This window comes from Oreochromis niloticus, linkage group LG19, assembly GCF_001858045.2.
Source record: "Oreochromis niloticus isolate F11D_XX linkage group LG19, O_niloticus_UMD_NMBU, whole genome shotgun sequence".
Taxonomy (NCBI): Eukaryota; Metazoa; Chordata; class Actinopteri; order Cichliformes; family Cichlidae; genus Oreochromis; species Oreochromis niloticus.
The window spans coordinates 458,468-472,507 of NC_031983.2; the positions used below are offsets into that span (position 1 = coordinate 458,468).

General features: G+C 40.3%; 1 protein-coding gene across 1 annotated transcript in view; it reads right to left on the reverse strand.

The window, feature by feature from the left end:
• Positions 1 to 14,040, reverse strand: part of LOC102083216 (transcription regulator protein BACH2) — a 37,650-nt gene continuing 23,610 nt past the window's right edge. Inside the window, exons 4-5 of the mRNA XM_025901127.1 lie at positions 4,440 to 4,646; positions 1 to 2,835 (exon numbers count right to left, since the gene is read on the reverse strand). Of these exons, the coding sequence (XP_025756912.1) occupies positions 2,395 to 2,835; positions 4,440 to 4,646 (648 nt within the window). The 3' untranslated portion in view covers positions 1 to 2,394. The remainder of the gene's footprint in view (positions 2,836 to 4,439; positions 4,647 to 14,040) is intronic.

Consider the following 14,040-nt stretch of genomic DNA (forward strand, 5'->3'; position numbering starts at 1 on the left):
AAAAAACAATATATACAGTGTTATCTTCATTTTAGATGTCAAAAAGTATTTGCGGCTCCCAGTGTTTTCTTTTGCGTGGAAACCGGGTCCAAGTGGCTCTTTGGGTGTAAAAGGTTGCACACCCCTGGACTAGTTCGATCAAGCACAGCAATAACATGGTCAGCAAACCATTTGGTTGGAGTTTCCTACCAATCCGGATATAAAAGGAATACAATTCTGCATAAAGCTTGTCAGCAGACGGAAGCATTAGGTGTCTCCTGGTAGACAGCTACACTCATGTTGGAGTTTAGTGTGACTGTGTGAAACCAACATCAGCAGACGGCATGTTACTTCAAATCATCACAATCTTTTGAAACTTCTCATTGGACACCTTGGATTCTGTTTCTCTCCACTCTTCCTCTAGACTCTTGGAACTTGATTTTCAAATGAAATGCAAAATTTACCTTCATCTGAAAAGATGACTTTGGACCACTGAGAAACACACCAGTTCTTTTGCTTTTTACCTTAGCTCTGGTAAGATGCTTCTGACATTGTCTTTAATTAAATGGTGACTTTATAAAAGGAGCAACGTCTGTGCACGGTGCTCTTGATGCACCAACACCAGCCTCAGTCTACTCTCTGTGAAGCTCTCCCAAGTTCCCAAGTGGATATATGCTATTTATACTATTTTACTCAAGCTCAACATTAATGATTTTCAAATGTTTTGAATGTAATGAATACAGAATATATGAAAGTGGCCTTGTTTTTAGAGGAAAAACTTTTCACAGTACTCAAATATTCTTATATGCAGTAGTAACTGTTTTGAGTTATATGCATTATAATCAAAGACAGTAATTTCTTTGTAAGCTTTGTTAAAAAATGGCCAGCGAATAATACTTCATTTTAGTCTTTGTCAGGATCAAGTGAAACAGGTCTGTGTAGAAACCTTCCAATTTACAGGAAACAATTTGGAACATCTAGAAACCCCAAACCCAGTTTGAACACCATATATGCAGTTTTGACAAAGATCTGCCAAGCTTAATTTTATAGTTTTTTTGCATGCTGATTTTTATACTAAACTCATATTATAAAGACCAAGTGAGAAAATCTTCAGGAAAAATCTTCAGGAAAAATATAAATATAAAGTGACCCCTATGGAAACCATCTATTGGAAACCACTTAGTTGGCTTCATACTTAATTTTAGTGCTAACATCACAAAGCATGTAACCAATTCCATGTCTTCCCCCTTAGATGTACTCGGCAGTGCTTTGACTCTGGAATGTATCTCTGCCTCTTTAGTAGAATCATTTAAAAAACACAGAAGACAAAGATAAAAAAAAAAAATACACAAAAAAGTAAAGCTCAAGTCTGACATAAGAAATTCTAAATGTATATGACAGCTCATTTAATTTTTGTCTTCCAATGTGAAATTTTATAAATACAGAACTTTGGTAACATTTTACTTTAAAGGCCTGTATCACTTAACAGTTACTGCATCAATTTATAGAGTCAAGCCTAAACTGTTTGATATAATCAGATTTACTTCAATAGTTTTTCAATAGTTCATTTAGATAGAATATTTGTATCATTAATTTCATTATCTGTCTAAGGGGCCATGGTCTGCAAGAGACTGTGGATACCCCTGCAAAAATATCCAGGAAAGTCAGCATGGCCTAGCTGAGCTCTCACTAAAATTAAAAACACTCAGACTTGTCCAATTATAGCTCCACTATTTAACCCAAACACCAAAAAGATCTCTAAAAATGGCTGTGGTTTTAGTTTGGATTTATGTCACCTTGGTCATGCCCCAACCATAAGTAAAGGTGGGATTCCCTAAATTATAGACATTAGAATATATATATATATATATATATTTTTTTTACCAATTCATGGTTAAATAACTAGAGGAGCATCAACAGACTGAAGTAAAATGGGTGCATATTAAAAAACAGCTTAAAGCTACTTTATATAAATAACATTAATAGAAATAATAATACTAAACTAAACTAAAATTTTCCACATTTCAGTGGTTCAAAATGAAAACTGACTTACAATATATCCAAACATTTACCACTAATCATTTTTGCACATAAGTAACTGTCAAGATTAGACAGGACTGCAAAGTAAAGTTCAGGTTTATGTTAACAAGCATATCACTGTACATTCTGTAGAATTCCTGAGTTTAGCCTCCCATGATGCATGAGACAGGGAGGGAAGATGATAGGAAGAGAATCCAATGGAACACAGAAAGAGAGAGAAAGCTGCCAATGCTTTTATTTTATACCAGTCAAAAAAATACCTGTTGAACAATATTGAAAGACAATACTGGTATCATTCATTTAAAAAAAAAAAGAATAGAAACAAATGCTTTAAATATCAAAGTATGCACAGATTGTGTCATTTAGCCCCAAACTCTAAGCACAGTCTTGTCTGTTGTGTTCTTCTGTTGTGCATTTCACAGTCATCTCCTGACAGAAATCCACTGTTACAGTGGGGCTACATACTTTGTCAGTAGATTCAAGCACTAGTGAACGCTCAGGATCCTCCTGCCTTAAAGGCAACATCTCCTCTGCAGGCTGCCTATCCTCTAACCCCTCCTGATTGGCATCCAAATTAGATGTACAAGCAACCTCACTTTGTTGGGTCACAGGTGACGTGGGCTGGACAGACCTGTCCTCAGTTGAAGGTGATGAGGGGTTGGATGTGAGATCAATGCTGGCAAAGATGGGCGATGGCTGGCTGCCTTGCACCTCCCTACACACTTGCTGGGAGAGGAAAGAGAGGTTCTGCAACAGCTCGGACATGCAAACCTTCAGCCTGTTTCGCTCACTAAGCAGCTTCTCCTTCTCACATACCTGGGTTCACAAGACAAAGCATCATCAGGTTATCATGACATTGCTGTTCCTCATTGCTGATCACTTCATCAGGTAAACTGCAGCCCACTTCCAATCTGGCCCCATACCTCTCATTACAGTTATAAGCCTGTGAAGAATCTTTTAACTCAATCTCATGTCTACACGAGCAGCCTCTGCTTTTCAGTAAAAGTTGCAACGTCAAGTTTAGACCTAGTAAAATTTATATATCATATATTGTTACATAACTGACAAGTGCCTACAAGATTGATATTAGGGAGTTTCTTAATAGGCTTAATAGCACTGGAGCTGGGAATCAATAAAACAACTGTCAATATATTCCAACAGATATTTACGTACAGCAGGAAAAATCCCTGCAAAAGTGGACTGACAATGATCCACTATTGCTTAACATGAGAAAAATGAAGGAGGGTTCACGTTCTGGCAGTCTTTAGTAGTGACACTATTTTAACCATTTAATTTTCTTTTTTTTTTTAAATGAAGTTTCCACCAAGGTGGAAGCCTTCCACCTCTTGGCTTTGCTTTGAAATTCTATGCATAAAAATTCTGAGAAGAATTGGTGAGAACGGGAGCCCTGGAAAAGTCCAACTTCTATTCCAAACAAGTCTGACTACTTGCCAGCAAAGCTGGAGGTCACTGCAGGTGTACAGGGATGGTATGCTGGATATCGCATACTCCTAAAGCAATACCCACAGAATCCACAAACCACAGGTGGACTTGTTGGGCAAATTCCCATGCACCCTGAAAAAACTTTCAGAGAAGAAAGAGCTAGTTCGAAGTTCCATGACCAGGGTCAACACCACATAGTGTAGTGAGATATTAATAATGATGATAATTTCCTTTTCAGTATTTTGGAGTAGACTTTTCCAGTGAAGCTGAGTAGCATGATCGCCCTATAAGTCGAGCACACAATCCATGAATCGCCAATCCACTATAGCATCTGCTGTGTTAGGTCTATTGTTCCAAAAAGCCAAATATAATAAATGTGAGGTTAGTACCAGCATTTGTGGATTTAAATTATAGTTCAAGCTTATGGATCACTAAGGGTTTACAAAATGCATGTAAAAAGAAAAATACATTGTACGGTAATTCCTAAAACAAAAAACAAAAGAGGCAAAAAATTATAAAAAATACAAAAATAAATAATTTATTAATCTATATAACATATAACATACTCCAATGGACCTCAAGAGCAACCTGAGGTTAGTAGCTTGCCCATATTTGGCATGCAGGCTGGAGCAGCCAGGGACTGAATAACCAACCTTTCAATTAGTAGATGACCTGCGGAACCTCCTGAGCTACAGCCACCCCCATATTGTCTTCTTTAACCATATTTACAAATTCCCTGTAAAAAGTTTATCATACTTTTTATTGCTTTTAAATCTGTGAATGGCTTAGATACATTGTTAACACGTTCACTGGACAGACCCTTAGAGCATTAGATTTTCAATGTGGATACTGGAGAACATGTTAGATTAAAATATGGCTTAATAAGTGTCACATTTCCATTTTATACCCACAAACCTTTTATTATTATTATTATTTTATTTATTCAAAGTGTGTGTATGTGTTTTAGTTGACCATACCAGTTTGTGAATCTCGCTCTCCAGGTTCTGGATGCAGTCTAGCTTCCTCTTGCGACAGCGCTGGGCAGCAATACGATTTTTGCTGCGCCTGCGGATGTCATGGATGAATTCCAGCTGTTCCGAGGTCAGTTTATGCATCTTGATGAGAATCTGGAAGTCATTGCGTGGCAAGTTGGTGATCTGGTCCACAGGAAAAGGCAGCTTCACCTACAAAAATCAGGTCTTTATTGCAGTCTATTTAATTTTAAATCAAACAAAACTGTTGCCAAGGAAATTAAGAAAACTATATGTTATGTTTAAGATATTTTCTATTTACATTTAAAAATATAGTTCATATAGAATGCTGCTTGGAAGTCTGCGAACCCTTAAACATTTCCTTTTTTTCTGCATTAATATGACCTAAAACATTAGATTTTAACCTGTCCTTAAATTAGATGAAGTGAACTCAATCAAAAAAAAAAAAATCAGACTCTTCACGTATTTATACAAGAAAATGATTTAACATACATATCTGTCATTTTTCTATATCTACGACTTCAGTGGGATCACATGCTCTGATCTTTTCTCTGCTTTTTGCAGATGATTTGGTTTTGTAGGTGTCACCAAGTGACAACCACGAGCCTGCACTGGGATGTCTTACAGTTGAGAGAGATGAGAAATGGCATTTCCAACTCTGGAGTCATGGCTCTCACCTGAGTCGCTGCCCCAAGTGGAGATGTTCAACTTCAACTGTCTCAGGGTCTTCGTCATAAATCATTATATTAAGTGGTGCCCCCAGTGAAGTACTTTTACCCAGCTATAAATTTGAATATTTTTACATTGTGAATATAAGACTTCAACATAGAACGATTTAATATAGACATAACTGTTATCAGTATGTGTTCAGAAATGGAAGTAGTATTCAATTGCTGCAGTTGCATGTTGTGAGATGGAGTGTACTGTGATATAAAATCCACTAGATGTCAGTATTCTTTGTGCCTGAGATGGCGCACATCTCAGGCACAAAGAACAGAGGTTATCACAACTCTGCCTTATCAAAACAGTTATAGTTCTTTCTGTGTATTCTTCCTCTTTCCATGGAAACACGCTGGCATTTTTTTTCATTTATTGACTGTATAAATAAACGACTCCTGAACACATTTAAATGCATCTGATTAAAACTATTAATGCATCGACAGACATGTTCACCACTTCTTTTTGCTCTTACTGTTACATTGCATCAGAACAGTCCACTACAACAGGACAACCTCTCCTCTTCAAACTAGCAATGCTCTGCACAACAGTGCCAACATTCAAGTATGGTATCATTTATTGTGCTGACAATGCGAAGAGGCACTTATTTACTGGAAACCTGTCACAAAAACATACCATTTGCACCCATTTCTTTTGTTGAACTTAGGAAAAATGCCAAAGACAACACATTTTGACAGCTATAAAATGTAATTTTTGATCCAACAAGGTGATTCCTCAAGAGCTATTATATTATATATCGGCATAGGGTGCTATGTTTAACCTGGACAACATAGATATGGTTTGAACTGAGGAGAAAAGAACAAATGACAGGCTTAAAAACAGCAAATGAATATTATCTGAAAGTCACTTTCTTTGAAAAAGACCTAACACAGGACCTCAGAGATGCATCTGGCCCTTCAGCTGATTCACAAACTGTTCGTAAATGGTCTCGGTGGAAGGGTGGCTGGAGAGAAGCCATTCCTCAGTAAAGGCTATAGGGAGCAACAGCCAAGCTATGCCAAATTATACAAGAACTGGACTGAACATCAGTGCCGATGGGTCTTATGGAGTGGTCAGATTTTGATCCACTCTGCAATATCATATTGAAAGAGTCTGTTTACCAAAAGCTTCATTTGTCAGCATGAAAACTATCCCAAATCAATGTAGTAAAAGCATAACTGGCTAGAAAAACACACAGTCAGTCCATCAGTCATGGACTGGCCTCCAACATTTTTGCTCAGTACTGTATATATTCATAACTGGCATAAGTGGAGCTTGGGTCAGCAGTAGGGATGGGTATCGTTTAGGTTTTATCCGATACTGGTGCCAAATCGGTACTTTTGAAACGGTGCTGGTGCTTAAACGGTGCTCGAACCAGTGCTTAAAGAATGGAGAACACAAACTTTGTCCAAAAACCTCTTATGTTTTTATTTTTAGCAGTCTCTTTTTTTCTGCAAAATGATGAGAACTGTACTAACATATAAACATCATCTGTGCAAAGATTTATGTTTTTAAAGTGAAACAGTGAAAAATTACAGCACTGTCAATACATGAATATCCAGACGTACAAAAATGTCCAATTTTGGCACACAACTGGACACCATGCCAGTTGAATTTTTTAGGTATTTAAGAGCAGAAATTCATTAATTTTATTAACATGCCTAAAAATGCTTTTTTTAAAAATACATTTTTGAAGAATTAACCACACATTTACATGGTAATGGGCCTTTTCTGCGCATGGAGCGCTTAATTGGCCTCTGGCCCTTTAAACTCTGAGGGGCTGTAACTTTGGTTTCTTTCGGTCAATTTGCATGATTGACACCTCTTTTTAATTGTTTGAGCCAATAGAGTCACAGTAACAATGTCACGTTCACGTTACTTCAACCAGTCAGACATTCCAAGGCCAAAACCCACGTGGGCCCAAATTTCCTGCATGTGACGTCTGTCCAGTCACGTGTCTATAGGTGGGTCTAAAATGGAGGTTGTTGACAGAAAACGGCTCTGATGCAGCTAGGTAGGCGTGGTAACTGCTGATAATCATGTGGCTACCGGCTTTAAGAGCCAATTAAAGGTTAATTTTATTGGTACTGGTAAAATGATTAGAGGAGAAATATACATGTTTGATGTTAAGAATATAATTTCTAGTTAATTTCAAAATACTGTTTTGTTAAAGGTATAAGAATATAGAAGTGCGACATTCTAATGCGCTTTTTAGTATTTGGGCTTCCGGCACACTGTAGTTACGTAGTTGGGGAGTCAGATAAGCTGGAAGCAACACAGTTTTTTGACCGAGTCTTGCCATGTAAATTCAAAGTTTCAATAAACATCTTTTTTGCAAGAAAAGAGCCTGGACTTGCTCGCGTTTCAAATGCATGTTGCCGGACTGACTCCTAAAGGTGGTACAGAAGAGTGAAATAGAGACGGAGTGCCGCCACTACAAAAGTCAAAAAACTCGCTTCACCAATATGTGGGGGATCGGCTGCGTGGCGCTCGGATGGAAGGGCGCAGCCTAGCGGAATGTAAGATAAAAGGCGCTGCTTAAGGATGCTGGCACAGAACCGGATAATTCTTTGGATTATTCTTTAGAAGAAGGTAACAAACTCTCTTATTACTTCGTGCTGTAAGAGGAAAAGGACGTCTTTCGGCGGCTCGTTAAGTTTGGTGGAAAACGAAAGTGAAACTTAACTTCCCTGCCGTTGTCAACCCTGCTCTCTTTTTTCTCTCTCTGCCTGTGGGACTGCATGTTGTAAAACAGGATTTGATGCAGTCAATGTGGAGTTTTTGGCACGTTATGAAGCTGGTTTACACTATGTCTATTAAAAAAATCTAAGAAGACAAATAGTGCATGCAACTTGAGCCAATAAACCCCTGAAACTTGTAAGATGGCAGATGAAAGAGAGGTGGGAAGAACGTGTAAGTTAACAGAGAAGGCTTTGGAAGAAAAATTACAGAGATTCATTGCCTTAAGAAGACGAACATTAGGAACAATCACAGGCAAAATAAAGGAGATAAAGACAATGATGAGTGATGCTCAGAACCTTCAAAATGTGAAAGAAAGGATGGAAAGTGACTTTGCATTGGCTCTGAATGAGTTTCACAGTCACAATAACCAGGTTATGAGCCTTTTGTCTGAAGAAGAAAAAATGTTTGACCAGGACAATTGGTTTGAGCCCAAAATGGCATCAATAAGAGAGTTTATGAAAATAACAAAGAAATAGATAGCAGAGGATCATAAGCATATGATTCCAAATGAAGCTGAGCAGCAGGAGCACATTACAGATGACTTGGAGGAAGCTGTGAACCCAGATGACAGCGCATCACAGGTTGGAGCTAGAAAGGATGCAGTTCATAGCTCGCATGGGTCTCAAATCAGCCGAGCATCTACAACATCTAGAGTTTCCTCCACTTGTGCTAAACAGGAGGCAGAACACGCAGCCTTGTTGGAACGAGCCGCAGCATTGAAGAAAAAGCAAGAACTTGAGTTAGAGTTGGCTAGGATTAGGCAACATCTTGAGCTTGAAACAGCAAGAGTCAAAGTGGAAAAGGAAGAGTTAGAGTTGGAGACTGCACTAGCGGAAAGTCAAGCAAAATTAAAGGTGCTCAAAGAATATGAAAGATCTGAAGATGGTCTGAGCAGTTATGTGTCAATACAAAGATCGCAAGGTCGAGGAGTTAAAAAGGAAAGAGTTGGCATAATGCTCCCACAACAAGCTGATGTGAGTAGTCACGCTAATTCACAAGTGCAAAACTCACAGGTACCACAACTGTCTCATCCAGTCTCCACTCATGGGCTTAATGCTCACATTAACAGAAGTGATGATCTATTGTCAGTCATGCAGAAACAGAATGCAATCACTGAGTTACTTGTGAAACAGCAGCAGCTGGGTCAGTTGCCAACAAAGGACATTCCTGTTTTTAAAGGTGATGCACTACAGGATAAGGCCTTCATAAGAGCCTTCGAACATGCAGTAGAGCAAAAGACTGATAACGATCAAGATAAGCTGTATTTTTTGGAACAGTTCACTGCTGGCGAACCACAGGAGCTAATTCGCAGTTGTGTTCACATGACTCCTAGCAAAGGTTACCGTGAGGCCAGACGGTTGCTACATAAGCACTATGGAGATGAGCTAAGGATCGCAAGCGCATTCATTGAGAAAGCACTCAAATGGCCGCAAGTGAAAAATGATGATGCAAAAGCATTAAATGCTTATGCTATGTTCCTGACTGGATGTCGCAACACCATGGAAGATGTTGAATTTTTGGAAGAGATGGATAATCCAATCAATCACAGTGATATCCAAGCTGCCCTATAAAACCAGAGAACGCTGGCATGTAGAAGCATTTGAACTCCAAGAAAAGAAGGGCAAAAGAGCAAGATTTGCAGATTTGGTGAACTTTATAGACCGCCAGGCTAAGATAGCTATGGATCCACTCTTTGGTAATATCCCAGACAACCGTGCAGTGACAAGTGGAAAGACTGACCAAAAGGAAAGATATCCAGCAAAGAAGGAGTTTCGAGGAAGCAGTTTTGCCACCAACATCTCCGCCGAGAACAAAAGACAAGAAACAAACGTTAAAACTGAAAATTCAATCAAGACAGTGAGTGCCTTTGAGAAGCCATGTTTGTATTGTCAGCAGCCTCACACTCTTGCTTCTTGTGGCAAGATTAAGAATCAACCACACAAAGAACGTGTAGATTTCTTGAAGTCAAAGGGACTCTGTTTTGGATGTTTGGTTTATGGGCATCTCAGCAAGTTCTGTAAGCGCAGAATGGAATGTAAAGAGTGTTCACAAAAGCACCCAGACATTCTGCACAGCCAGAAAAAAGAAAGTTCTGTGGAAGCAAAGAGGAAGGATGTTACTGATGGCAATGAGGCACCTTGTGCTCAAGTTCCTGTCAGTCAAGAGACTTGTGGGCTTACAGGGGCCGGAGAAGAGGAATGTGTGCTCTCTATAGTACCAGTCAAGATCAAATCTAAAATAAGTGATAAATATATAGAGACTTATGCCTTTTTGGACCCGGGAAGCACGGCAACATTCTGCACTGAAGATCTACAAAGGAAACTGAATGTTAAAGGAAAGCCTACACGGATACTTCTAAGTACCATGAGTCAAGAAAAGCCAGGAGAACAGAAACTCATGAACAGTTTTGTTATATCAGGCCTGGAAGTGTGTGGGTTGGAAGATTCCAAGTTCGTTGACTTACCCAAGGTGTTCACTCACACTAGTATACCTGTGAGTAGTGGAAACATACCCAAGCAGTCAGACATTCAGAAGTGGCCTTATCTACATGAAGTGAGGCTACCAGAGATAGAGGCTAATGTAGACCTGCTTATAGGAGCCAACTGTGCAAAAGCAATGGAGCCATGGCGTGTCATTAATGGACAAAATGGAGGTCCTTATGCAGTGAAGACCACCATTGGTTGGGTTGTGAATGGACCCATAAGAAAAGAACTAAATGATTCAGAAAACAAAGAACCACATTTCTCAGTAAGCCGAATCTCCTTAGTGGAAGTTGAGAAGCTACTGGTCCAACAGTATAACATCAATTTTTCGGAACGTAATTATGACGACAAAGAGGAAATGTCACAAGAAGACAAACAGTTTCTACGAGCAGTAGAAAAGACAACGACCTTCGAAAATGGACACTATAACGTTGGATTGCCACTTAAGAATGAGAATCTGCAAATGCCAAACAACCGTTGTGTTGCGGAGCAGCGGATAGCATGTTTGCTCAGGAAGTTTAAGAAGAATCCTCAGTTTTTTGAAGATTATAAGTGCTTCATGGAAAACATCATCACCAAGGGCTATGCAGTTCCAGTGCCAGACCATCAGTTGAGCCGTGACGACAACAGAGTGTTCTATATACCACACCATGGGGTGTATCACCCGAAGAAGAGAAAGTTGCGAGTCGTGTTCGACTGTACGGCTTCATACCAGGATATGTCTCTAAACAAGGAGTTACTGCAGGGACCGGATCTGACTAACACGCTGGTGGGTGTTCTTTTAAGATTCCGTGAAGAGCCAGAAGCGCTGATGGCAGACATTGAATCAATGTTTTACCAAGTCAATGTACCAGAAAGAGATGCTGATCTTCTTCGTTTTCTTTGGTGGCCAGATGGCAAGCTGGATGAGCCCATGAAGGAATATAGGATGATGGTGCACCTATTCGGAGCTACTTCCTCACCAAGTGTCGCCTCATATGCGCTAAGAAGAACCGTAGAAGATCACAAGAAAGAAGCATCTCCAGAAGCTGTTCAGACAGTCATGTGCAACTTCTACGTAGATGATTGTCTGAAAAGCGTAGCTACAGAAAAGGCTGCAGTGAAATTAGTCAGTGATCTTCGTGCTCTGTGTACCAGTGGAGGGTTTACATTAACAAAATGGACAAGTAACAGTAGAAAAGTGTTGATGTCAATTCCTGAAGAACACAGAGCCAACGAGGTGAAAGATCTGGATCTTAGGCATGACACTTTGCCAGTTGAGAGAACTCTAGGTGTACAGTGGAACACAGAAACAGATACCTTCACTTACACTATAAGGTTGCAAGACAAGCCAATGACCAGAAGAGGCATTTTGTCAGTCATTAATTCAATTTATGACCCTCTTGGCTTTCTAGCACCAGTCATCTTGCCTGCAAAACTTTTGTTGAAAGATCTCTGTAAAGAGCAGCATGGTTGGGACAAGGAGATCAACGAAAAGCATGCAAAAGTTTGGAAAAAATGGAAAGAAGACGTTGTACTCCTCTGCAGCTTCCATGTGAGTAGATGCTTAAAGCCTACAGGTTTCGGATGCACCGTTGTTGCACAGTTGCACCATTTTTCCGATGCTTCAGATTATGCATATGGAACTGTCTCTTACCTGTTGATGGAAAATAGACATGGCAAGAGACATTGCGCCTTTCTCATTGGGAAATCAAGAGTTTCTCCGCTCAAGCAAGTCACAATTCCTAGGCTTGAGCTGACTGCAGCAGTGATTTCAGTGAGGATGGACAGATTACTGCGACAAGAACTTCAAGTTCCTCTGCAACAATCAGTCTTCTGGACAGACAGCACAACTGTGCTTAGCTACATTGATAGCGAAACATCTCGCTTCAAAACTTTGGTTGCAAATAGAGTTTCACTGATTCGAGAAGCAACCAAGCCATTACAATGGAAGTATGTGACATCGGCAGAAAATCCTGCAGATCAAGCAAGCAGAGGCTTAAAGCCAAAAGATCTGCTAGAAGGAGGTTCATGGATTCACGGGCCGAACTATCTTCTAGATGAAAATGAATGGCCGGAACAGCCAGTGAGAAAGAAGGAAAACCTTCAAGATGATCCAGAAGTCAAGACTTCAGCAACGGTTAATATGCTGAAAGTTGAGGAATGCATGGAACCGATGAAACATGTCATTGACTACTATTCAGACTGGACTAAACTGAAAAGAGCAGTGGCCTGGATAATGAAGCTAAGGAAGGTGCTGTGGATGTTAAAGGAAGAAAGAAAACATTACTCACAGTGACGCTGTCACTTGGTGTTCGCTCGCTCTGCGGTATAGTATCACTTCCTGTTCCTGCTCAAACACAGTGGTGTTTCTGAGTAGCTTTTCTGCTTAGCAATTTAATTTAAATCTTTTGATACATCCCTTTTTCATAGTATAATCTTAACGTGCTTCATCTGAATCACCCTTTCTGTGTGCTCACTGCCTAATTTATAGCCAAAGTATTCACTCACTGTCTCTGTACTGTTTCGCTAGCTTAGCTTAGCTCATAGCCGACTCGTTAGCACCATGGCTACTTTCACCTGTCCCTCCTGCACTTTCCTGCTCATTGTGTCAGATGTTTAGTTACTCCTCGGCCTCCTTTAGCAGTAATGATACCTGTAACAAATGTAGCATATTTGTAGCTCTGGAGGCCAGGATTACTGAATTGGAGACTCGGCTTCGCACCCTTCATTTACCCGTAGCCAGCCAGGCCCCTGTAGCTGGTGCAGCCGAAGATAGCGTAGGCCCCGCTAGCTGTTCCCCGGCAGACCCCAAGCAGCTGGGGAAAGAGGGCGGCTGGGTGACGGTGAGGAGGAAGCATAGTCTTAAACTGAAGCCCCAGGGACACCACCAACCTGTTCATGTGTCTAACCGTTTTTCCCCACTCGGCGACACACCCGCCGGGGGTCAAACTCTGGTAATTGGCGATTCTGTTCTCAGACATGTGAAGCTAGAGACACCGGCAACCATAGTCAATTGTCTTCCAGGGGCCAGAGCAGGCGACATTGAAGGAAATTTAAAACTGCTGGCTAAGGGTAAACGTAAATACAGTAAGATCATAATTCACGTCGGCAGTAATGACACCCGGTTACGCCAATCGGAGGTCACTAAAATCAATATTGAATTGGTGTGTAACTTTGCCAAAACAATGTCGGACTCTGTAGTTTTCTCTGGTCCCCTCCCCAATCAGACCAGGAGTGACATGTTTAGCCGCATGTTCTCCTTAAATTGCTGGCTGTCTGAGTGGTGTCCCAGAAACGATGTGGGCTTCATAGATAATTGGCAAACCTTCTGGAGGAAACCTGGTCTTGTTAGGAGAGACGGCATCCATCCCACTTTGGATGGAGCAGCTCTCATTTCTAGAAATATGGACCAATTTATTAAACTCCCCAAAATATGACTATCCAGAGTTGGGACCAGGAAGCAGAGTTGCAGTCTTACACGCCTCTCTGCAGCTTCTCTCCTCCTGCTACCCCCCCAAAAACCCATCTCCACTGAGACTGTGTCAGCTCCCAAACAGACAAAAAACAAACTAAAAACCAGCAATAAACAACTTAAACATAAAAAATCCCAAAGAAAGAACAATACAGTATCCACATCTGAACCAAAGAGTAAAACAATGAAA